The sequence below is a fragment of the Trachypithecus francoisi genome, unplaced genomic scaffold (genome assembly GCF_009764315.1).
Source record: "Trachypithecus francoisi isolate TF-2019V2 unplaced genomic scaffold, Tfra_2.0 Lachesis_group11, whole genome shotgun sequence".
NCBI lineage: Eukaryota > Metazoa > Chordata > Mammalia > Primates > Cercopithecidae > Trachypithecus > Trachypithecus francoisi.
The window spans coordinates 70,546,894-70,572,157 of record NW_022681456.1 but is presented as its reverse complement, the minus strand read 5'-3'; the positions used below and the strand labels follow the sequence as shown (position 1 = coordinate 70,572,157).

Sequence of the window (25,264 nt, the reverse complement as noted above, 5' to 3'; positions counted from 1 at the left end):
TCTCAGATCTGCAAAGGCCACATTGTTAGGCCTCACAGAGTTTAGCCCTGTGCACATCAGCCCTACTTGAGCAAAGACCCGCAGGAAACTTCCAGGTAGATTTTTGACCCCTCTCCCAGCCAACCCTGTAGATTTTCCTTTCCCGTACTCTGCCTTGCAAATTCCAGCAGCTTCAGCAGCCCATCTCTGGCTCCTTAGTTTGGGGAGACCACAGTGCTCTACTTGGCTCCACTTCCACCTTCCTAGTCCTGAATACTGTCCTACCTAAGAGCCAGAGCTCAGCTCATGCACTTTCACTCTCTCAAGGATCTCAGTCCTGGACTAGGACTGAGAAGTCACATCGTATGTTTGGCCTAGTTTTATGTTTGTGAATTATGGCTTGAATTATGTGTATTCCCAAAATATATATGTTGAAGTCCTAACTCCCAGTATCTTGGAATGTGACATTATTCAGAAATTAGGTTGTTACAGTTGTAGTTAGTTAACATGAGGTCGGTCACACTAGTGTACATTGGACCCTGTATTCAATGTGATGAGTGTCCTTACAAAAAGGGGAAATTTGGAGACAAACACATGTTTTGTCTCCAAATGCCATGTAAAGGTGAAATGCCCTGTGAAGACGAAAGCAGAAAGGTACAAAATGACGAACACTAAATATTGCTGGCAACTCAGCAGATGCTTGGCAAGAGGCCTGGAGCAGATTCTTTTGTCACAGCCTTCAGAAGAAACAATTCTGACAACAATTTTATTTAGGACTTCTGGCCTCCGCATGGGAGTCAGTAATTTCTGTTGTTTAAGCCATCCAGTCTGTGGTACAGTAGTCCCTCTTTATCTACTGGGGGTACGTTTCAAGACCCTCAGTGGATGCCTGAAGCAGCAGATAGTACCAAACCCTATATACACTATGCTATTTCCTATACATACACACCTATGATGAAGTTTAATTTATAAATTAGGCACAGAAAGAGATAAACAACAATGAGATAGAAAAATTGTAATAACATACTGTAATAAAAATTATATGACTGTGGTCTGTCTCTAAATATCTTTTTGTACCGTACTCACCCTTCTCGTGATGATGTGAGATAAAATCCAGACTGCAGTTGACAGCAGGTGACTGAAACTATGGAAAGCAAAACCTCAGATACAGTGGTCCCCTGCACTTTGTTACACAGCCCTAACAAACTAATAGATCGTGGTAGGAGAGTATTTGGGCACCAGTAACCCTGACCTCAATGTGAATTTCTTGACTCAGGCCTCTTCCCCTGGGACACCCTGGGCCTGGGTAGTGTCCTGCACTCCAGACTTCTGCAGCTTCAGCTCTGTCTTCAGGTACTAGAGCTCTTGCTACAGCTGCTGGCAGTTCTGGGAGAACCCTGGGAAGACTTTAAAATACAGCAGGACTTCATTTCCAGAGATTCTACCTTAATCCATCTGGTGTGGGCCTGAGAATCAATTTCTTGTCAACGCTTTCCAGGTGATTCTAATGTGCAGTCAATAGTGAGGAAACCCTGCTCTGAGCCTTAGAGTACAAGTCAACTGCCTAATTTCCTGCTGTGAAGAATGATTTTATAGGTTAAGGCATCCCCGGATAGCTGGGCAAACATCACTTCTGGCTGTCTGTGAAGCTGTTTCCAGAAGAGATTAACATTAGAGTCAGTAGACTGGGGAAAGAAGATCTGCCCTCACCCGTGTCAGTGGGCATCATCCAGTCCCTTGAGGGCCTGCATAGAGCAAAAAACCAGATGAAGGGTAAATTCATGCTTTCTGTCCTTGAGCTGGTACATCCATCTTCTCCTGTCCTAGGACATCAGAGCTCCTGGTTCTTGGACTTTGGGACTCTGGGACTTATACCAGCACCCCCACCCACCCCCTAATCCCTTCTCAGGCCTTCAGCTTCTGACTGGGAGTTAAAGCATTGGCTCCCCTGGTTCTCAGGCCTTTGGGCTCAGACTGAATTATGTCACCGGCTTTCCTGGTTCTCCAGCTTGCAGATGGCATATTGTGGGCTTTCTCAGCCTCTATAATCATGCGGCCCAATTCCCATAATAAAGATCCTCTCACATATGTCTATGAATAAATATACACACCCTATTGGTTCTGTTTCTCTGAAGAACCTTGATTAACATGTCAATCCACGAATCATTCAAACAAGCCAATCATATCCTTTCAACAGAATAGGGTGCACCTCATCCTCTTTCTACTATAAAACTTGCCTCTAAGCCTTTGCTTGTTCTCTCTGCTCTTTGTGTGGTTCTGCCTGGTGTGTGTTGTCTCCTGGGCTGTGAGTATATGTGACTAATAAACTGCTGTCCCTCTCATCTGCCCAATGTCAGGTGTCATGTTTGGCCACCCCCATAACCCTAGGATGGCAATGCCTCCCTCACAAATGGGGTGAAGAGAAGGCTAACAAAATAATTATAGCATCAGAAATGATGAGAAGTGAAGATAATGAGCAGGGATCAGATGTATTTTGGAAGTAAAGCTGACAGTAACAAATGGATTTGGATAGGACTTCTAGGTTTTTGGCCTGAAAGCTTCAATACATAGTGGAACTGCTAGCCAGTGTGGGTAAAGATAAAGATAAGAACAAATTTGATGGGGAAAGTTAAAAATAATTAAAAATTTAAAATATTAACAATATTTTAAATAATACTTTGACATACTATGTTTGTGGTGATTAAGGGATATCCAAAGTATATCCAGCTGGAGTAATCAAATAAGCAGGTAGATATTTAATTCTGAAGTGCAGGGGCTTATAGATCTTTCTCCCCTTAAGAGGTCATGTTGCAATGTGGAACTGTGTTTGGGTCCGCGTGTCTCCTAAACAAAGGAATGAATACACAAGACAACACAAGACAAGACAAACATGGCGGCCGCCTCGAATGGCGCACTCTGCTTTATTTTATACAGTCGTTTGTGGAATGTTGCCAAGTCACAAGACATATTGTTGTTTTTCTGACCTTTCCCTGATTTTCTGGATTTTTCAAGATGTTTACACATAAACAAGCCTACAGGGTCTGCTGTTAGCAGCTGGCTCCTTTGTCCTCCCTGTTTGCAGGGAAGGAACGCCCTGCTTCGTTTGCAAGAGCAGTACTTATCGGGAATGCCCTGCTTCGTTTGCAAGAGCAGGACTTTTCGGGAACGTCTCGTTTGCGAGCACGTAGTCCTCTACATTTCCCCTTTCCTTATTTACAAGTTTGAATTTCTTTTAAAACCATCATTACATGTTGGGCTCGCTGGGATTTGGTGTTTGCCCTTTGGTACTGTCTCCAGCAGACTGTGAAAATGACAAAGGCAAGAATAACAATCAATACATTACTAGAAACAGAGGTCAGCAAAGTTTTTACAGGGCTCATAGGGTTCAAAGACGTCAAACTTTGTGCAATACCAGTCATCAAATCTGCACCAGTCAGCAACGATAACTGATTGTGAAATGTTTCAGAAATGTTCTGTGCTAATTCTTGTATTTCTACGGAAAGATTATTATGACCAATTAAAAGTCTCTTTATCTCAGTCCAATTATATACAGTGCTGTTAAAAGGAACAGGAGTAATACAAAATTGGGTAGTGTTCCAATCACATTTTAACAAAGCTCGAGTATTTAACACTGTTAGCTGATCTTCCAACCAAGAAACCACTTGCTCCAGATTATCCACTCATTCAGTCAAATAAGCATCTATGTCTCGTTGCTGCTGCCACAACAAATGTGATTGTTTATGCCATTGTTGCACAAATTCTGCATTTTGTATACTCTGGTGTAGAGCTAATCCAGCAACAGTGGCGGTGGAAGCAATTGCTACAAGTCCTATCACTGCGGTCACAACGATTCCAACCATCCTCCGACTGCGGTGGACAAGATCTTGCATAACCTTGTAAATTTGAGTAACCCCAGCAGATTCACTCCAAGTATATGTTAAGTTTACAGGTAGCCAGGTTTCTTTTCTGGCTCTTAGTATATATAAATCGGAATGAGATTCATTCCAATTATTATTCCACCAAGTAGTATTTATACAACTTAAGAATGTACAATTGTTTGTACAGTTAACTACCCCTGTATTATTATCCCATTTAAAAATTCCTGTCAACAACAAGTAAGGCTTTCTTACACATGCAATAACATATCTAGAACTATTTCAATGCAAAGATATATGGAAAGGGTTAGCAATATTAGTAAGATTTAAGGACATGTTTCCCATGAAAGTGAACATTGGTTTACCAGCAGCTAGCAACTTCCAAATATGACTTTGTATTTGTGAAGTATTAGCCAAATGTGGCATAGGGGGTGATAGACCACCATCATGCCAAATAATAGTTTCATTGCCATCTGCAGAAATGCTGTGATTACCTTTATGCCAATGCAGGTTGACATGGCTGAATTTAGTCTGAAAATCTCCATGTACACTCCAATCTGTAACAAAGTATTTACAATTCTTCCCTTTTACTTCTAACAACAATCGTGGCCCACTACCTCTATATCTAGTCCACTCTAGTTGGGAAACACCTCCAGACACATCGGGGATAGGGCATAAAGATAATGTACTTGGCAGAGTTTCATTAAGTACTGCAGTATGATTATACTTAAAACTTTGAGCCACAATAATCATAGTAAAGGCAGAGATATGACTATGGTTATAGCAAACAGCCCAAGCCTCATGAGAAAGATGCAGACAATGTGGACTACTCCCAAGACATATAGGTAACCCTTCAACCCCAAATTGATATGAAGTATTTACTGCGCCAGTGTCTAATTCAGGATCCTGGTTTAAAAAAGGCGATGGCATCCAAGCAGTATCATTAGTAAATACTGGGACTTCTCTGTCTCCCCAGGCCACACCTTGATATAAGGGTGGAAAAGGAATATAAGCCCAGTATGTAAATTCTTCAGCCGTTACCTGACAATTTACTATGGCCAGCAGAGCCAGGAATAAAGTCAGTGGGGTTTTGGGCTGCCCAGTTTGTTGAACAACCCCTTCAGCTTCCTGACTGAACTTTTTCAGTTGTCCCCATGTCGGGGGTTCTGCACACCGAGTTCCGAAGGTGAATGTTCTCTGAGCATTCAGATTTAGCTCCTGGAATTCCTTCAGGAACTCTTCGGATCGGCTCCTATTCGCCATGGCACTGTTTCAACCGTCAAGATGGAAACCACTTGTCTCTGGCACCTGTACGGACAAGAGCATAGCCTCGGCCCCATTGTAAAACTTTTCCTTTTAAATATTTCCCTTGTAATGAAGGATAATACACCAGATTATTGTTTTGCAGCTTTTCTAAAGGCTGTTGAAAATGTTTCACCACTGCAGACTGCTGTAATTGGCGCCAATAGTTGAGAAAATTTAAAGTAAAAAGGGCTTTCAGAATTTGATGTTTTGGGGAATCTCGCCCATCTCCCCCTTTTTGTTTTAAAAGTTGTAATTTTAAGGTAGCATTGGCTCTTTCAATAATTGTTTGACCTTGACTGTTAAATGGAATACCAGTGGAATGACGAATATGGTATAAAGAGAGGAAGGCAGCCAATTTATGAGAGCAATAAGCAGGGGCATTATCAGTTTTTAGTTCAGCAGGAACTCCCATACCCGCAAAGCAAGTAAGTACATGAGTAATAACAGAGTCAGCCTTTTCAGAAGGCAATGGTGTAGCCCACCGGAAATGTGACCAGGCATCAATTGTATGATGAACATATTTTAAACGACCAAAAGAAGGAACATAAGTTACATCCATTTGCCAAATGTGATTTTGTTGAATGCCTCGAGGATTAATACCTGGACTTTAAAAAGGCGCAACAATAGGAGCACCAGATGGGCAGGCTCCGACAATAGCTCGGGCTTGACGGCGTGTTACAGAAAATCGCCGTTGTAATCCTAAACTATTAGTATGATGTAGTTGGTGCTCATCCTGAGCCTGTTGGAAGTAAGAGTTACAAATAATAAAGAAAATAATTTTTGTAAAGGAGTTTGAGGAAATAATGGTAAAGAAGTCTGAGAAATATATTTAGTTACATATACAGCATATTGGGAATCACTAACTATATTACAAGGGGTTTGAGGCCAGTCTTGTAGAACCGTAAGAATGGCAAAAAGTTCTCCTTGTTGTACTGATTCAAATGGATAGTGAGAAATTTTTGAATTGTCTGAAGTCCAGTATCCAGCCTTTCCATTGCTTAAAGTATCAGTAAAAAAGGTGGGACCTTTAACTGGAGTGTAAGAGACAGGATTATACGGCAGTAAAGAATATTGTCGCAGAAAAGCAAATAATTTATTACTAGGATAATGCTGAGAAAAAGAACCAGTATACTCAGCGCAATCCACTTGCCAACCTTCATGAGTTTTCAATAGAGGTGAATTTTTTTAATGGCTTTATTAGCCAAAAACAGCCACTCTAGAATATTATTATCTTGGTGTAAAAAGGCCGTTGGTGAATTGGGAGTATGAAAAAGACACAACGAAAGTGGAAGATTGGGGGCAATATAATCAAGGTGAGCTTTACTAATTCTATTTTCTACAAATGACATTTTTTTTTTTTCTGCTACAGGGGATAATTGACGAGAACTATTTAAATCTGAATCTCTTTCTAAGGTAGCAAATAGATGTCGCAATTTGTAAGTAGGGATGCCTAAGATGGGGCAAAGCCAATTTATGTCTCCTAACAGTGTTTGAAAATCATTAAGGGTTAAAAGTTGATCTCCTTGAATTTAAACTTTTTGTGGCCGAATATGCTTTTTTGCTAAAAGATATCCCAAATATCGAATAGGAAATTGAGTCTGTATTTTCTCAGAAGAAATATGTAAATTACATTGAGTTAATTGTTGTTATAAGACCTGAAAAACTTGACCTTGTAGGATTTTGTCAGGAGTTGCTAATAGAATATCATCCATATAATGGTATATTAACACAGTAGGGAATTGACATCTAACAGGATTTAAGGCTCTATGAACAAACTCTTGACATAAGGTAGGACTATTAAGCATACCTTGAGGAAGAACTTTCCATTGATATCTTTGAGTAGGCTGTCCATTATTATATTTGGGAACAGTAAAGGCAAATTTTTCACAGTCTTGGGGTTGTAACGGGATAGTAAAAAAAAATCTTTAAGATCTATAACCATTAATTTGCAATTTTGTGGGATAAGAGTTGGATTAGGAAGCCCAGGCTGTAAAGTCCTCATAGGTTGAATACAAGCATTTACAGCTCTAATATCAGCTATAAGTGCCATTTTCCTTTTTTTTTTTTTTTTTAACGAGACAAACACAGGGGAATTCCATGCAGAAGTACTTGGTTCAATATGCCCCTCAGCCAATTGTTCCTTAACTAAATTCTTTAAAGCCTTAAGTTTTTCTTTAGATAATGGCCACTGTTCCACCCAAACAGGGGTTGTAGTTTTCCACTTCAATTGTAAAGTTTGAGGCTTGTGGACAGTGGCTAAGAGTTTAAAGGATTGTAGTCCATTTTGAACATCATATTTTTGGCAGCTGAAGAAATATGAGGAATGCTTAAAAAGGCACCAAATTGTTGTAAAAGATCATGGCCCCAAAAGTTAATATTAATGAGAACAATATAAAAGAACACTTTTCCTTGTTATCCTCCAGGTCCTACACAGCTCGGGGGCTTGACACTTTGGTAGACTATAGAAGCAGTACCTAGGCCGGATAGAGTAACCGATACTTGTTTGTTTTTCCAATGATCAGGCCATTGAGCCAAGTATATAATAGATACATTCGCTCCTGTGTCGACTAATCCCTCAAAAAGTATCCTATTAATTTGCAATGAACATAAAGGTTTTTGATCAGAAACTAAAGTTTCCCAGAAAACAGTTTTCCCAGTACTACCAAAACCTCTTTGACGAGACACATCTCTAGATAGGAAAGGAAAAACAAGGCAATAAAAGCAATTGTGCAATACGTTCCCCTGCCTCTAGGTGCATAAATTGTGAGACTTGTACCATAATAAGGATTTCATCAGTAAAATCAGGATCAATAATTCCTGGGACCACCATTAACCCCCGCACAGCGCTGCTGCTTTGACCTAGTAAAAGTCCTACATGTCCCTTTGGCAAAGGACCACACACTCCAGTACCCAACTTATATATTCCTCCATTAGGAGATAAAGTATAAGGCTGGACAATAGCTAGGTCAGCAGCAGCACTCTGCTTAGTGGCAGCATAAAGCTGAGAAACCGGGCTAGGGTAAGATGTCTTTAAGGAGGACTCGAGGTCATTCCTTGATGTTGTAAGCCACTGCTCACTGTGTACTGGGGTAGGCCTGCATTGTATTTGTTGGGGCCCCAAGCCTGCGGGTCCCGGCTCCCGTTTCCTGAGAGGGGTGACAATACATTCCCACTTTTATCAGTTTTTGAATGGCATTCATTGGTCCAATGTCGACCCTTGCCACATCGTTTACACATATCAGATGGTAACCTTTTTTCTTTTAGAGCAGAAGAGCCTAATTTTTTCTGGCATTCCTTTTTAAAATGACCGGATTTCCCACATTGATAGCATATACCTTGTTTAGAATTGCCATTTAAAGCCTTAGAAAGTGCCCCAGCAAACAATTGAGCATTGTAAATAGCTCCTCCAACACCTGCAAAAGCCCGAATGTATTCATCTAAATCAGCTCCACTAGCTTTTAGGGGACACAGCAATTTTTGGCACTTGGGATTAGCACTCTCAAAAGCCAGAGTATCCAAAAGAATTTTAGCAGCAGGGCCTGAACCTACAGTCTTTAATACAGCATCTTGAAGATGGGCTACAAAAACTGGGTACATCTCAGTGGCTCCTTATAGGATCTTTACAGAAGATAAAGAAGTTTTACCCGCTATTTCAACCTTAGTCCATGCTTTTATAAACAAGGCTTTAATCTGAGTGAGAGCAATATCATCTAGGCCTGCCTGAGAATTAAGAGTGGCATATTGCCCTGAACCCGTAAGCTGCTCTTCAGTAGGTCCTGGGGGATTTTGGTTTTCTAGCTTGTACTCTTGCTTCCTCCCACCACCAACTTTTTAATTGAAGCCATTGCGAACGATCAAGGACGGCCTGTCCCAACATTTCCCAGTCAATAGGAATCATCATATGTTCTGAAGAGAAGGAATCGAGAAGGCCAAGAACAAACAGTGACTGAGGTCCATAATTAGAAATTGCAGCTTTCATTTCTTTCAAAAATTTAAATTGTAGGGCTGTAAAAGTCACATTCTGGCCACCGTTTGGGAACTGAGCATTGGGGCTGAAAGCAGCCCGTGTTATTGGGAATAAACCTAATTCCTCGAAATCATCCTTTTCCTTCAATTCCTTCTTTTCTCCTACAGGAGGAAAAGGCACAGGGAAAACCTGACCTGACATACGCAAAGAGGTTGGAGGTGGAGGCAAAGGGAAATCTTTTTCAAGGTAACAGGGAAGGCTCATGGCGGAGAGATAGGAGAAACAGGAGCAGCAGCACCTTGCAATTTTAACAACTGTTGTAACATCTCTAAAACATGCTGCAAATCAGAATTTCCTTCAGATGAAGGAGGCATTAGCTCTTCTTCCAATTCCTTGTCCTCAGCAACCAGGGTGTAAATATGTTTCTGTCTAGGATCATTCCTCTCTGGGATCATTCCTCTCTAAAGCTTCAGGTGCCTCACCTCCTGTGGCAGTATGACCATGCTCTGAGTCAGTTTCAAATAACTCTAATGCCTGAGTAATGGAACTACACAAAGTCCACAAAGTCAGAGGCATCGTTTGCCCTCGCTGATGAGCTCCACGCAGGACTTTAACCACTTGTAACCATTCCTTTCAATTTAATTGCACTTTGGTTTGATATTGAAACCAATAACAATGTTGTTCAACATGGGCAAACAATCGCCTCAGAGTCTTATGTTCCTTAACTAACTTCTACTCCTACAGACATCAACAGTCCCTGGAGTAACCGCAAATATTCAGAGGCCAGAGAGGTGGAATTCCCCATAATTTTCCCATGGGTCCCCCTTCATTTATTTACCTGCCCGGGGTGTTCCCCCTCCAGTTCCTTGCTCTTGTGGAGCCACGGACCCTGCTCGCTGTGCCAGATGTTGGGGTCTGTGTGTTTCCTAAACAAAGGAATGAATACACAAGACAACACAAGACAAGACAAACATGGCAACCGCCTCAAATGGCGCGCTCTGCTTTATTTTATACAGTCGTTTGTGGAATGTTGCCAAGTCATAAGACACATTGTTGTTTTTCTGACCTTTCCCTGACTTTCTGGATTTTCAAGATGTTTACACATAAACAAGCCCCCAGGGTCTGCTGTTAGCAGCTGGCTCCTTTGTCCTCCCTGTTTGCAGGGAAGGAAAGCCCTGCTTTGTTTGCAAGAGCAGGACTTATCGGGAACGCCCTGCTTCGTTTGCAAGAGCAGGACTTATCGGGAACGTCTCGTTTGCGAGCATGTAGTCCTCTACAGAACTGTGTACCAGAGAGAGGTTAAGTGAGCTCATCAAGATCATAGCTTAGAAATGGCAGGTGTTTAGGTTATAAATCAGTGTTCAATTCAATAGAAATATGAACCCTAAAACAAAGGAAACATGTTGTCTCATCTGTATCCTTTTCTACTGAGCTGCACATAAAGGTTTGAAAAGGTAACTTGGAGACTGAAGGAACTTGCAAGGATGGAGCTATATAATAGTGGCTAACTTTTCTTCTGCAAAGTGACAAGTTGCTACAAAGAGCTGGGCTAATTCACCCGAAATATACTAGACTTTAACATGCGTAAATTTAACCTTCATGGTAAGACTATTTATAAATGCCCCTAGACTCTCATGAGAGGTTGTAATTTTACTAAGGTTACAAATTTGCATTAAGGTATCATGAGGCTTGCATGTGGGAGTGAGTGTCTTCCATAGTGAATAAGCCTAGGTGGCAGCCAAGTACCCACATATCAAGCCAGTTTCATTGTTTTTGCTTGTCTTCTTGTACACGGGGACTTTTAGTAAATAATAAAATAGTTTGATTCTATAATGTATAACAAAAACAATAAAAATCTCCATGAAGGAAGGAAGTTCAAATGATTCAAACATAACTTCAGTATTATTGTACTTATAAAAGTATTAGAGATTTGAAGAAATTGCTAAAATTCTTTAGTGATGCTTTGTTGCATCTTATGGGGGATATTATTGGCTACCATGGTATCTGGGGAATGACAACATTCTAAAAGGTATTCCTGACAAACAGCAAGAGTCCATATTATTGTTTCACTAAATACCAGAAAATCCCTCGATTCTAAACTGAAAATGCATTGATTTATCATGAAAAAAATTTCAGACATGCATTAAAATGGGAAGAGATGAAAGTAAATAGTGACTGCATTTGGTAGTACAGCTTTGAAACTAGTAGTACACTTAGTTGTCACATGGCTGTCCAATATTGGCAGTGGTCTACTAAGTAGAACAGTTGTTACAGTTTCAATGGACATTCAACCAGTTTATGGGATTTACAGATCAATGTAGTTAATAATCTGGACCAAGAGAACATGTTACTACAAAGAAAATTTTAGAAAAAGAATACAAATGTTGCCTTTTTAGTTTAAAAAAGATAAAATCCAACTCATCAAGAAACTTCTGAATTTGGGGAGACACACAAACAATAATGAAATATTGAAAGCAGATTCTGAGCAGGTGTGCAGGGATTCTTAATAGAGTGATAAACTAATAAAAATGGCACGAGTTGGCAGTAATTTAGTGTGGACTCATAAAGACAGTTACATAAACTGCTATGCATAACAGCTGTCCTAGAATGAAGGGGGTGGGCATGTTCACCCATGCTATGCCACATCTAGAGGATCCTCTCAGTGGAACATTTAGACCTTGAATCTATGCAGAGTCTAGAGTTGAACTTTGATTCTCCAGGCAAAGTAAGGTTAATGGTGAGAAAGAAACAGCCAGGTGCTAAAAGGGAGGTTAAAGCACTTACCTTGATTTTTTTAGTTCATGTGTGTGTGTGTAAATTTTCTTCCTGATTGAAAAAAACACCCACTTCTTGCAAAAAAAAAAAAAAAAAAAGGACAAAAAAAAATCAAAACAATCCAGAAATGCATGAAGTAGAAAATTAATCTTTCTCTCCCCGAAGTCCCACTTCCCCAAACAAACCATTATTAACATTTGGTATACATTTTCAAAAACATCTTTCTCTGTAAAATATATGTGTGTACGTTTAAATATGGACAAAGGGAGAAAGAAAAAGCTTTATACTTGCAAGAATGGGATCATACTGCACATACTATAGTGCAGTTCTTTGGTTTCACTTCATATGTCTTGAACACCATTCCATATCCATACATGGAAATCTACTTCATTTTTAAATGCTTTGAATACACAGAATAAGCATTCCTTAGATGGAATGTGTCATAATTTATTTAAATAACTCCAGATCAATGAACATTTAGATTGTTTCCAATTTTTAACAATCAGTATTACAAGCAATGCTGCATAGTAGACATATGATATCCGGTACATGCTAGTGCAAGTATTTCCACAGAAGTTCTTACAAGAGGAATTGCTGGGTCAATGAGTTCTTTTACATTTTGAATGCAACGATAGACTGTGGAAAGGTGAAACAACTCAGGCTGTGGCTGCTGTTTCTGACACCTGAGAAGAGGAATTCGGTACATACAGGCAGAGAAGGGGACCATTTATCTAATATTGTGTGAAAAGTCCCAAAAAGCCTTTCTACCCAGAACTCATCTGTTCCCTGGTCTCCACAAAAGTCTGGAATTTGAAGTATAAATTCAAGTTTTTAGTAGCTTTTTGCATTCTCTTTTTAGTGGAGTGATGATGGTCTTACAAAATTTGAGAGTAATATTCTCTCTAAATGAAATATTGGCAGGAACTTATAAATCTATTTTAATTAAGCACATCTTTTTATTTCAACATTGATGAAAACCTTTATAAAATTTTAGTCTAATTTTCTGTTCTTATGATTGCGGTGGGCTAAATTTGCTTTTCTAAACCTGAAGCTCTTGTAACACCTAAGAATCATTCCTAACATAATACTATATTTTGCCCAACATATAATAGCTTGCTACTTTAGATAGAGTGAGCTTCTTTTAGATACAGTCTCTCCCCTCCCTCCCAACTATCCAGTGAGTAAGGCAGGCCAAGGGTACTTTTGGTTTAATGAATGAGAAAATTGAGATTCAGAAGTTTTAAAAGAATAATCTAGGACACATGGACAGTATTGTCAGAATTTATCAATGATGAACGCATCATATGATAGACTTCGAAACAACTGGAAATGGGTCTAAACTTTAGTTGACCTCAGGAGATATCCTGAAAGGTTTGGAATTGGAGTTTTCTGCTAGTTAAGTTAAACTTTATTGCTTCCTCTTTTGTTAGTTCTTAAAATATATGATGGTGCTGGCTGGGCGCGGTGGCTCACACCTGTAATCCCCACACTTTGGGAGGCTGAGGTGGGTGAATCACAAGGTCAGGAGTTCAAGACCAGCCTGGCCAAGATGGTGAAACTTCGTCTCTACTAAAAATACAAAAAAAAATTAGCTGGGCATGGTGACACGCGCCTGTAATCCCAGCTATTCGGGAGGCTGAAGCAGAGAATTCCTTAATTCCGGGGGGGCAGAGGTTGCAGTGACCCAAGATTGCGCCAGTGCACTCCAGCCTGGGTTACAGAGCAAGACTCTGTCTCAAACAACAACAACAACAAGAAAAACCCAAATATATATATGTGTGTGTGTGTGTGTGTGTGTGTGTATGACAGTGCTATATTTATTTCCTTTTTCCTTAGCATATCAAAGTGTTGTTAATTAAAAGATTGGATTAGCCTTATAATGTTTAAGTTGAGATTTTACTTTACTATATACACTGTGACTAAAATATAGATATGTTCATCACTAGGGGATATATCAGCCAAATTAATAAGGTCATTCTGGGCCATCAGCAACAATAGCTAGTTTTTACATTATTCTATGTGTTGGGCATCCATCCAAGATTACTCATGTAAACTCATTTAATACTCACAATATCCCTGTGAGGTGGGTTTTGTTATTATCCTTATTTTGTACAAGAAGAAAATGAAATACAGAGCCATTAAGTAATTTGTCCAAGGTCACATAGCAAGAAAATAGCAGAGCTGGATTATAAACTCAACTGTTCTGATCCCAGCATTCATGCTCATAACAACTGAACTATATACTCCAGTGTCAGAATGGCCATTTCCCACTGTCCTGTGTCATGCCCCACTGCTTCAGAAAACAAGGGGCTTCAGGAAGCTAACATGTCAAAATATCACTTATAGATATTACAGTATAAATATAACTGGCCAGTTCAAAAAAGCCAAAACACATTTGTGAAATGCAGTTTCCTTAAGACCCCCACTCTCACTTGAATCTGATTTGATGTCACTCTAACTTTGGCTTTTATTGACTTTCTAGTGGGCCAAGAAAAATAATGGAAGGAATTTATTCAATTTTATTAGATTAATATTCCCAAGGGGTGAGCTGTATAAAAAACTACTCATCCTTACTCACTGGTTCAAATTTCAGCTAAATGCAGCCTTTATGACAACATTGTCCCTTGATCTCTTGAAGTAATGTTCAGTTGCTAGTTGTAGGAAACTTTTGTTCTTTTCCCTGTTAAGGTTTAACAGGATTAACTGTGATTTTATTAGCAATGGTCATATTTTAAAGGCATCTTTGTTATGCAGCATTGAATATTTTAACAAACTGAAACTTAACGTTGACAGGACCACTAAACTGTAACCAATATTTCTCATATATAATGGAGTCATTGTATACAATCTCAAGCCACAATGCCTAGGTCCAAATCCCAGTTCAAATCTGCCTCTTACTGGCTGTGTGCTTTAGGCAAAATCTTTAATTATTTAGTGCCTTAACTTACTCATTTTTAAAGTAGGGATTTTGACAAAGCCTACCTCTGAGGCTTGAGAAGTAATTGTTTACTTTAGACAAGTTTCTTACGCTGGGCACTGGTCAAAGTTCTTTACATGTGTTACTCATTCGATCCTTACAACAACCCTGCTATCCCCACTTTAAAGTTGCTAATATCCCCAGTTTAAAGATGAGGAAACTAAAACACCAGATGGTTAAGAAAATTGTTAAAGTTAGTAAGCAGTATAGCCAATTTGACTCTAAATCTGCAGTCTTAGTCACTGCTATACACTGCTATTTTGATAATCAGTTTTAAACTGCAACACACTTTCAGACACACTTTATAACAGCAAACATGTTCTTCTAATGTTTTTTTCATTCTGACTTCTGTCTGTAAGCAACCAAACCAACCCTATTTTGCCATTCAGTGATCCTGGTGTTCTAACTATCTAGGCCATGATTAAGATCATTCAAACATTAGTTGGATATATTTCTATAACTTTAACCAAATCTCTTCATCTGCCTCTAGATTCCAGGTTCATACCATCTGCTATATTAGATGCTCATTAGACTCATGGCAGGATAAAATTGCTCATTAAAAATCCATGTAGTGACCATTTAGAATCATTACAAAAGTCTTCTTCTGAGAAAAAGATTTACAACAGAAGCCTTTAGGTGAAAGACTAAGAAGTAAAATTTAACAATGAAATTTATACTCTCTCACAGATCTTAGAAAACCTAGTCCTTTATCATTAATTTTATAGAAATAAACAAGATGAAAATTTACATTGCTATTTTGGTTGGGGAAATACTTTATTCTTATTACTCTCAAGACTTTAAACCAAAATAGGAAAGTATATCTACTTAGAAGACAATACTTCAAAACCAATTATAAAAAACTAGCATTGTAGCCACATGCTGTGGCTATAACAGAGCTCCATTTTTTCTTTTGCTTTTGATAAATTGAATTAATTGTTGTCAAATATAACACCCTGTACGCTACTTGAAGTGAATCAAATCTTTTGGGGAAGAAAGTTCTGATTTTGGACAAACTGTGGGGAGCCATTTTTAAAAGGGCTAAGATATCTATACTGAATTTTTATCAATATTTTTGATCACCTCAGAGTTTTTAAGTAATGCTGTGTTTGCATGAACATGCTCTTTGAATGTGGTTTTAAAAAAAAAGAAGAAGAAAAGAAAAAAAGACAACAACAAACATGTTTTCCAGGCTAATTAGACTTTCTATGCTTAAAATAATGATTAGAATTTCCTAAGGAACAATTCAACTCCTGTATCACAGGAGTGAACCTGGAGTAGGCAACTGTTGACCCATAATGGTTTGAGAATTTCTGAAATACTTATTTACCTCTGCAAGAAGCATGTAGAAGTTTAAAATCATAGGGTCTCAAGATTAGAAGGAATTCAATGGTCAAATGCAACCAATGAATCAATGTTTGAACTCCCATTTTCAGTATCTTCGATAAGTCACCCATGAATAACACTAGGCCATGAATAACACCTCTGAAGACAAAAAACTTACTTCCTTAAGCTCTAAATGCTCCACAATCGTTCCTCATAAAGACCAACTTTATTCCAAGACCTTTTCTAGCTTAAGTGTTTTTATTTTTATGTGTATTCTCAATGCCTAGAAAAACATAGACACACAAATACCAAGTGAAGTTAGTTGAGTTGAATTGCTATGGACTTCCCTGTGTCATAGACTGCCTTGCATTCTATTTAATTGTGCATATTTTATTTCCTAAACTAAATTGTAAACTACATGAGGGAGGGCACCTTGTTTCATATATCTCTGTATCCTTTGCATCCTTTACTATTGTACAATGCACATAGAATGCCCTATATATTTCTTGAATTTAAAATGTGAATGAATGAATGAATAAATGAATAAATAAATAAATCTTAGTTCTAGGCTATCCTTATGCAATACATTTTACACTGCTATTCAAAATCAGGAACAAACATTTATGTTCTTTTTCTAAGATTTCAAAGAATGATTTCAATTAAATTTTCCCTAACTAGAAATTTCCACACAAAGCAGCCAGTAAGTCTGTGTAGTAAGACTTAGCTCCCTGATGTTTGCAACTGATATTTTCTTCTTAGAAATATGAGGGATTTTATTAAAAATAACTTAAGGAAATTCAAAGACTTTTCTAAATATTCTTTTGTATGTTACTTCAAATGTATAAACATACAGATTGAACGCCCATTTGAGGCAAAATTATATTTACATCTCTCATGAGATTTTCACATTCTTTTTCTACCCAAGGGAGATATTGAGTGTGAAAACTAGCTACTGAAAATGAATGGAACCAATGTATATATTGTAGAGTGTAAAAGTCCAAAAATAGCCAGCACAGTGGGTCATGCCTGTAATTCTAACACTTTGGGAGGATTGCTTCAGTCTGGAAGCTTGAGACTAGCCTGGGAAACATGGCAAAATTGTGTATCTACAAAATAAAAATAAAAAAAATTAGCTGGGCATAGTGGTGCACGCCTGTGGTCTCGGCCACTTAGGAGGCTAAGGTGGGAGGACTGCTTGAGCCTAGGAAGTCAAGGATACAGTGAGCCATGTTGGTGCCACTGCACCCCTGCCTAGGCAACAGAATGAGACCCTGTCTAAAAAAAAAAAAAAAGTCTATAAAAGGATGTTATCTGTTGAGTAAGATAAGCATTAATTTTCAGTTAATTACTTTTGAAAATATCAAAGTTAACATGTAATAATGCATATTTTAAACTCTGTCTCTTTAGTTTGGCTTGATGAAATAGTATAGATGTAAATTATGTCCTTGTTCAAATTCTGAGTCTGCTACAAACCAACTGGATAATCTTGGACCAGTTATTAAACCTTTCTGGGCCTCAGTTTCCCCCCTGTAAATAGGACTTTTTTATTATTAATACATGTAAAGTATTTAACACAGTGCACGTGATCCATAATTATAAACTAGTATTATTAGTAATATACTCACAGAAGAATAGAGCATGGCTATTGAATGGAAGAACGAATTGAAAATACGATTACTCTCATTTATGCAATCAGAAATAGCACACACTTTTAAATCAGACACTTCATGAAACTAATCCTTCAGGGAATACTGTATAAAGATACTCAAAATAATTTTGGAACTCCTCTCTTGAAATTGCCTTAAAACTACTTTATGAGCCACTTAAAATACTACCTCACCATCACCTATTAAAATATTCATTTTTCAAGGTTAAGATCAAAGATAACTCTCTTTTAAAGGATTTTTCTGATTCCCTAGTTTAAAATGCTCTCCTCCTCCATTGAACTCTTAGAATGCTTTGCCTGTAACCCCCTCCTTTACTTTCTATATATTAGAGTTGTATCTGCTCTTGTCTTCCCTATCCTACTAACAGCAAATTGTAGGAAACATATTTTACTCATTTGTGGATCCCGAGGGTCTCTCTCAGTTATTTTTAATTAATATTTGTTGCTCAAACTTTGTTTTATTGATTATTAATGAGGCTATTTGTATCTGAATGAAGCCACACTGGATTCCTCTGACAGCCAAGGAGCAACCCTGGGCAATGGGTTCAATTTCAGCTCACTTTAACTACTTCGCCATTTTCTATTTTTTTAAGAGAGGCAGTAGGTTTAGGTAAAGAGCATAAGCTTTAACATCAGAACAATGGCATGCTGCATGATTCCATTTGCACAAAATTTTAGAAAAGAAAAAACTGTAGGGACAGAAATCAAATCAAAGGTTGCTTGGGGGAGAGGAAGGGATTGACTTCAAAGGGACATGAGGGAATTTTGAGGGAGATAGAATGTTCTAGATCATGATAGTTGAGATGGCAGTTATAATATCGTATGCGTATGTCAAAATTCAACAAATTTTGCAATTTTATATGCAAATTATAGTTCAAAAAAAGCAGATTTTAAAATATTGAGCCAGTTAGAAACTTCAAGGAAAAGGAAAAGTGAAAGTCTAGGCCAAAGTGGGAGAAAGGAATCAAGCAGGAAAAACTCAGCAAATGAGGCTTCATCTTAAAAAACAACGGTAGGAGAGAGAGAAATCTATGAGAAGTTAGAAGAGCTTTTCTGAATTCCACCTGACTCTCAAAGTTCAGAAAAATAAATTCACATAAAACAAGAAACCTACTAGGTGTGAAAATGTGTTTTGGGTGGTGAAATAATAAAGGAGAAAACAAATAATATCAAATGAACAAATGCTACATTTTGTGCATATTAGTAATTTAAGCTCAACAAAACAGCATGCCCAAGCCAATGACCTAAGAGCAATTAAAATGAAAAGTAGCATAGCCAGATGGAATTATTGAAAATGATGATGTGCAAAGGAAATACTAGAATGGACTTCCTGAGGAGGTGTGTTCAGAGCCAGATTTTGGAAGAAGTAATTGATCACATTGGTAGGAGCAATACTCCAGATGAGAAAGAATGTCATGAGCAAAGACCTAGAATCAGGAAACAGTATGCATGAGAAAACGTTATTGATTTTCCTATTACTGTATATTTCTTAGCATAGCCTTTAAGTGACATTTGAGGTCTAACACAAGTTACTATTCTTCCCGGAAAACTTCTCTGTCAGCTCATCTCAAATTGAATGCTCCAACTTCTCAGAAATCCTTCAGTATGTGCCTCACAAATTAGGATCCTAATTTGTTTCTCGACTATTTAATATGTTCAATTACACTATTTATGGTGCAGGAATCATGCATTCATCCCTCGTCTACTCCCAAAAGGTGTAGTACATTCCTGGGTATATAGTAAGCATGAAATAAGACACAAATTTGATTTATTAGTAAAATTTAAAACTTATCTTTGAAAGAAGAACATGTTATTCCTTCAGTAACATGTATTTCCCCTTCAAGTAGAGCCACATTTAATACAAAAGTAAAACACCAGAATGCCTTTGCTGTGTACTTTGCCTCTGCAAATAATGATTCTCCTTTCCCTCTCCATCTCCCTCTCCCTCTCCCTGTCCTTCTTTCCCTTCCCCCACCAAGGACTTAGGTTGCTGGATACTCTGTCAAGGGACTAGAAATCCATTGGAGCTTGTTTGATGGTTTAAGATATTTTCTTAGTACAAGACTGGAATATGTGAGCATCAAGAGTAAGTACAACATTTGTACATATGAGGGTGTAAGGAAAATTTGGGGTTGATCAAAAAATGAAAAATTTGGGCCTTTCTGCCCTTCTTCCCTCTGCTAATCTCCCTTCAAAAGATAAAATGCATATGTGAAGTGAATTCAGTTGAACTGTAAGCCCTGTTGTGGCACCCACAGGTGGCTGTAAAATAAAAACTCTTCTATGTTTAGTAGCCAGTAGTTACTTCTACGTTTGATAGAACACTATCCTGCTAGGGCTTTATAAGTTGAACTTTCTTTAACCTTGAAATCCATGGAGCAAATGTGTGTCCACAAGAGTCTAACTACTGCTAACCTCATTATTGTTGATGTTTCTGTTTGATCTGGTTTTCCTTTCATATCATTATTTATTCCCATTTTCTTTTTTCTTTTTTTTTAATTTTTTTTTTATTATACATTAAGTTCTAGGGTACATGTGCATAACGTGCAGGTTTGTTACATATGTATACTTGTGCCATGTTGGTGTGCTGCACCTATTCCCATTTTCTTGATACAACTTTCCTAGTAGTTGCTGATTTTAAAGACCTATTGGAACAACTTAGAGCAACTTTTAATGATGCTACTCTTTGGAGTCATTTTATTGTAAGAAACTACTGGTTTGTTCCTTTGAATTAGACGAGATATACTGCAAAATAATAGGCTTATTCTACTCCTGTATTTCCTTACTTCTGACTTAGTCATTTCTATTGCCAAATGGTTTACCAGGGTTTATTTGTCAGTCATCACAGGAGGAACACACAGAGACATTTTTCTCAATAAGGAATCTCCTACATCTCACATCTAGTCTAGGGTAATCTGGGCTGCCTGTTGTGTTCAGAGTGTAACCATTCATTATTACACTCTATGCCTACAAATCCAATTAGTAAGTGGTGAGGACTCCATAAAAACACACATAATTGGTTCACATCTGCTCTTAAATTAAAAGAAACATGTTTTTCTCTATTATAGCCCTCTCTTTGGGGACTTTGATACAAGATTATTAGCAATCATTTGGGGATATTTTATTCTACTAAGCATTAGTCCCCCACCCAGAACATCTGGAAAAATATAGCCAATATCCAATATCAGTATAAATAAAAATAGCCCTTTGATAAATATTTTTATATCTTTAAAAAATTTTGTATTTGCTGTCATATGATGAGAAGAGGCACAATGATTTACTTTGCTTCAGTTTGCTACTGCAGCCACTTCCAAGCAATTCAAATGCACATTGCCTTTTGTATACTCAAATCTTTGGGAAAATTCTAGGCATGTAAGATGGTTTTTGCACTACCCTTTTCAATTTTTTTCATCTTTCATGTTTGCATACTTGCAGTGATTAACCAATCAAGCAAGCAAATTAAAAAACAAAAGAAGAAGAAAAAAAAACAAAGCCAGTTGAATTTAGTTAACTGGCCCATTATTTTGAAAATAAGTTAACAAGTGAATAAAAAAGTATATATTGATCCTTTAAATTCAATAGTTTGTGTAAACTTTTAGAGTCATTTGTATGTAAAATAATTATGTGTACTAAATCACAAATTGAGCATGAAGAGTGTCAGAAAACCCTAAAAAACACCTAAAAACAATGATTTCCTGAAATCCAAGAATTTAAATGTATTTAGGAAAGTAGAGAAAGAAGAAAAAGCAAGAAATTCCATTGAATCTAAAAGAAATGTAACTTTGCAGTATATGATATCTTGAAATACTTTTTATCTTTTCTCCCTTTAGTTTCAACTTTTATTTTTAGATCCAGGGGCACATGTGCAGGTTTGTTACATGAGTATATTGCATGATGCTGAGGTTTGGGGTACAAATGGTCCTGTTACCCAAGTACTGAGTATAGTACCCAAAAGTTAGTTTTTCATGACTTTCTTCCCTCCCTCCCTTTCCCCTCTAGCAGTCCCCAATATTTGATAGTGGGTATATTTTTCCATATGTTCTGGGTGGGTACTAATAGTAAGTAGAGTAAAATATCCCCAAATGATGACTAGTCTTGTATCAAAGTCACCAAAGAGAGGGCTATAATAAAGAAAAACATCTTTCTTTTAACTTAAAAACAGATTGGAACCTGTCAGATTTTTATGAAGTCCACAAAATAGCATTTACTAATTGTGGCAGTAGATTGTAACAAAGAATTGTTAAACTCGGAACACAACAGAGAACCTAGATTACCCTAGACTAAAGGTGAGATGTAGAACATTCTTTATTGAGAAAAATATCTCTGTATGTTCCTCCTGTGATGACTGGCAAATAAACCATGGCAAGTCTCTTGGCAATAGGCAGAGTAACAAAATACAGGAGTAAAATAAGCCTATTATATTACAGCATAATTGGTCTATTGTTGCCATCTTTATGTCCATGAGTACCCAATGTTTACCTCCCAGTTATAAGTGAGAATATGCAGTATTTGGTTTTCTGTTTCTGCATTAATTTGCTTAGGATAATGGCTTCCAGCTGCATCCATGTTGCTGTAAAGGACGTGATTTCATTCTTGCTTATGGCTGCATAGTATTCCATGGTTTATATGTACCACATTTTCTTTGTTCAGTCCACTGTGGATGGGCACCTAGGTTGATTCCATGTCTTTGCTACTGTGAATACTGCTGCAATGAAAATACAAGTACATGTGTTTTGTTCTGTGTTTTTGTGTGTGTGTGGGTTTTTTTTTTTGAAGAATGATTTGTGGGTTTTTTTTTTTTGGATATATACCCAGAAATGGGATTCCTGGGTTGAATGATCGTTCTATTTTAAGGTCTTTGAGAAATCTCCAAACTGCTTTTCACAGTATCTGAACTAATTTACATTCCCATCAAGTGGGTATAAGCATTCCCTTTTCTCCACGGTCTTGCCAACATCTATTGTTTGCTGACTTTTAGTAATGGCCATTCTGACCTGTGTGAGATGGTATCTCATTGTGGTTTTGATTTGCATTTCTCTGATGATTAATGATATGAAGCATTTTTTCATCTGTTTTTTGGCCACTTGTATATCTTCCTTTCGGAAGTCTGTTCATGCTTTTTATTTTTAATAGGGTTATTTGTTTTTTGCTTGTTCAATTAATTTCCTTTTGGATTCTGGATCTTAGACCTTTGTCAGATGCATAGCTTGTGAATATTTTCTCTCATTCTGTAGGTTATTTGTTTACTCTGTTGATAGTTTCTTTTGCTGTGCAGAAACTCTTTAGTTTAATTAGGTCCCACTTGTCGATTTTTGTTTTTTTGCAATTGCTTTCGAGGACTTAGTCATAAATTATTTCCCAAGGCAGATGTTCAGAATGATATCTCCTATGTTTTCTTCTAAGATTCTTGTATTTTGAGATGTAACATTAATCTTTAATCCATCTTGCGTTGATTTTTGCATATGGTGAAAGGTAAGAGCTCATTTTCATTCTTCTGCATATGGCTAGCCTGCTATCTACTGCAGCACCATTTATTGAATAGGGAGTCCTTTCCCCATTGCTTATTTTTGTTGACTTTGTCAAAGATTAGATGGCTATAGGTGTGCAACTTTATTTCTGGGTTCTCTATTCTGTTCCATTGGTCTGTGTCTGTTTTTGTACAGTACAGTCTGTTTTGGTTATTATAGCCTTATATAATTTGAAACTGGTTAAGGTGATGGCCTTCAGCTTTATTCTTTTTGCTTAGGATAGATTTGGCTATTTGGGCTCTTTTTCAGTTCTATATGAATTTTAGAATATATTCTACGAAAAATAATGTTGGTCATTTGATAGGAATAGTCTTGAATCCATAGATTGCTTTGGGCACCATGGCCATTTTAATAATATTAATACTTCCAATCCATGAGCATGGAATGTTTTTCCATCCGTTTATGTCATCTATGATTTATTTTAGCAGCGTTTTGTAGTTCTCGTTTATAGAGATCTTTTACTTCCTTGCTGAGATATATTACTAGGTATTTTATTTGATTGTGTGTGGCTATTGTAAATGGAACTGCTTCTTGATTTGGCTCTCAGCTTAAATGCTAGTGGTGTACAGAAATGCTACTGACTTTTGTACGTTGATTTTGTCTCCTGAAACTTTACTGAAGTAAACTTTGTTAGTTCCAGGAGTCTTTTGGTGTAGTCTTTAGGGTTTTCTAGATATCGAGTCATATCATCCATGAAGACAGATAGTTTGACTTCTTTCTTTTTTTTTCCCATTTGGATGCCTTTTCTTTCTCTTACATGATTGCTCTGGCTAAGCACTTCCAGTGGTATGTTGAACACAAGTGGTAAGAGTAGGCATCCTTGTCTCATTCCAGTTCTCAAGGGGAATGCTTTGTTTTTGCCCATTCAGCTATGGGTTTGCCATATATGGGTCTATTTTAAATTCTGTTCCTTTGATGCCTAGTTTCTTGAGGATTTTTATGATAAAGGGATATTGGATTTTATGGAAAGCTTTTTCCATGGAGCTTGAGATGATCAAATGGTTTTGGTTTTTAATTCTGTTTATGTGGTGGATCACATTTATTGATTTGCATATGTTGAGCCAACCTTGCATCCCAGGAATGAAGCCTCCTTGATCATGGTGAATTAACTTTTTGATGTGCTGTTGAATTTAATTTGCTAGTCTTTTGTTGAGGATTTTTACCCCTAGGTTCAACAGGGATATTGGCCTGTAGTTTTCTTTTTCATGTGTCTTTGCCAGGGTTTGATGTCAGGGTGATGATGCTAGCTTCATAGAATGAGTTGGAAAGGAGTCCCTCCTCCTCGGTTTTTCAGAATAGTTTCAGGAGAGTTTGTACCAGCTTCTCTTTGTACATCTGGTAGAACTCAGTTGTGAATACATCTTATTGGTAGGTTTTTTATTACTGGTTAAATTTTGGAACTCGATATTGGTGTCAAGGTTTCAATTTCTTCCTGATTCAATCTTGGGAGATCACGTGTTTATAGGAATATATCTATTTTCTCTACATTTTCTAGTTTGTGTGCATAGAGGTGTTCATAGTAGTCTCTGAGGATCTTTTGTGTTTCTGTGAGATTGGTTGCTTATGTCATATCTGTCATTTCTGATTGTGCCTATTTGGATCTTCTCTCTTTTTTTTCTCTGTTAATCTATTTAGCAGTCTTTCAATCTTATTTATCCTTTCTAAGAACCAGCTTTTGGTTTTATTGATTCTTTGTATAGATTTTTGTGTCTCAATTTCATTCAATTCTGCTCTAATATTAATTATTTCTTTTCTCCTGCTAGCTTTGATGTTGGTTTTTTCTTGTGATAAACAATATTTTTAATCTTTTAGACACATGGCATTATACAGATCAGCCACCTACCAACTTAAGGAACAGTGTGAAAGCCA

General features: G+C 37.5%; 1 protein-coding gene across 2 annotated transcripts; it reads right to left on the bottom strand.

Annotated features, from left to right (window-relative positions):
* Positions 1–3,144: 3,144 nt before the first annotated feature.
* LOC117089828 (endogenous retrovirus group K member 21 Rec protein-like) lies at positions 3,145–10,081 on the bottom strand. Of its 2 annotated transcripts, XM_033221416.1 has the most exons (3): positions 9,969–10,081; positions 4,896–5,162; positions 3,145–3,280 (listed from the first exon to the last, which is right to left on the bottom strand). In XM_033221416.1, the coding sequence occupies exons 2-3, from the start codon at positions 5,115–5,117 to the stop codon at positions 3,224–3,226; spliced, it is 279 nt and encodes a 92-aa protein (XP_033077307.1). In that variant the 5' UTR covers positions 5,118–5,162; positions 9,969–10,081; the 3' UTR covers positions 3,145–3,223. The 2 variants fall into 2 exon arrangements, with proteins under 2 accessions (XP_033077307.1, XP_033077306.1); XM_033221415.1 differs by lacking the exon at positions 3,145–3,280 and having other exon boundaries at positions 3,877–5,162; positions 9,969–10,080.
* Positions 10,082–25,264: the final 15,183 nt, after the last annotated feature.

Coding starts and splice junctions, on each gene's coding strand:
- LOC117089828 (XM_033221415.1), bottom strand. CDS start 5,117: ATGGCGAATAGGAGCCGATCCGAAGAGTTCCTGAAGGAATTCCAGGAG.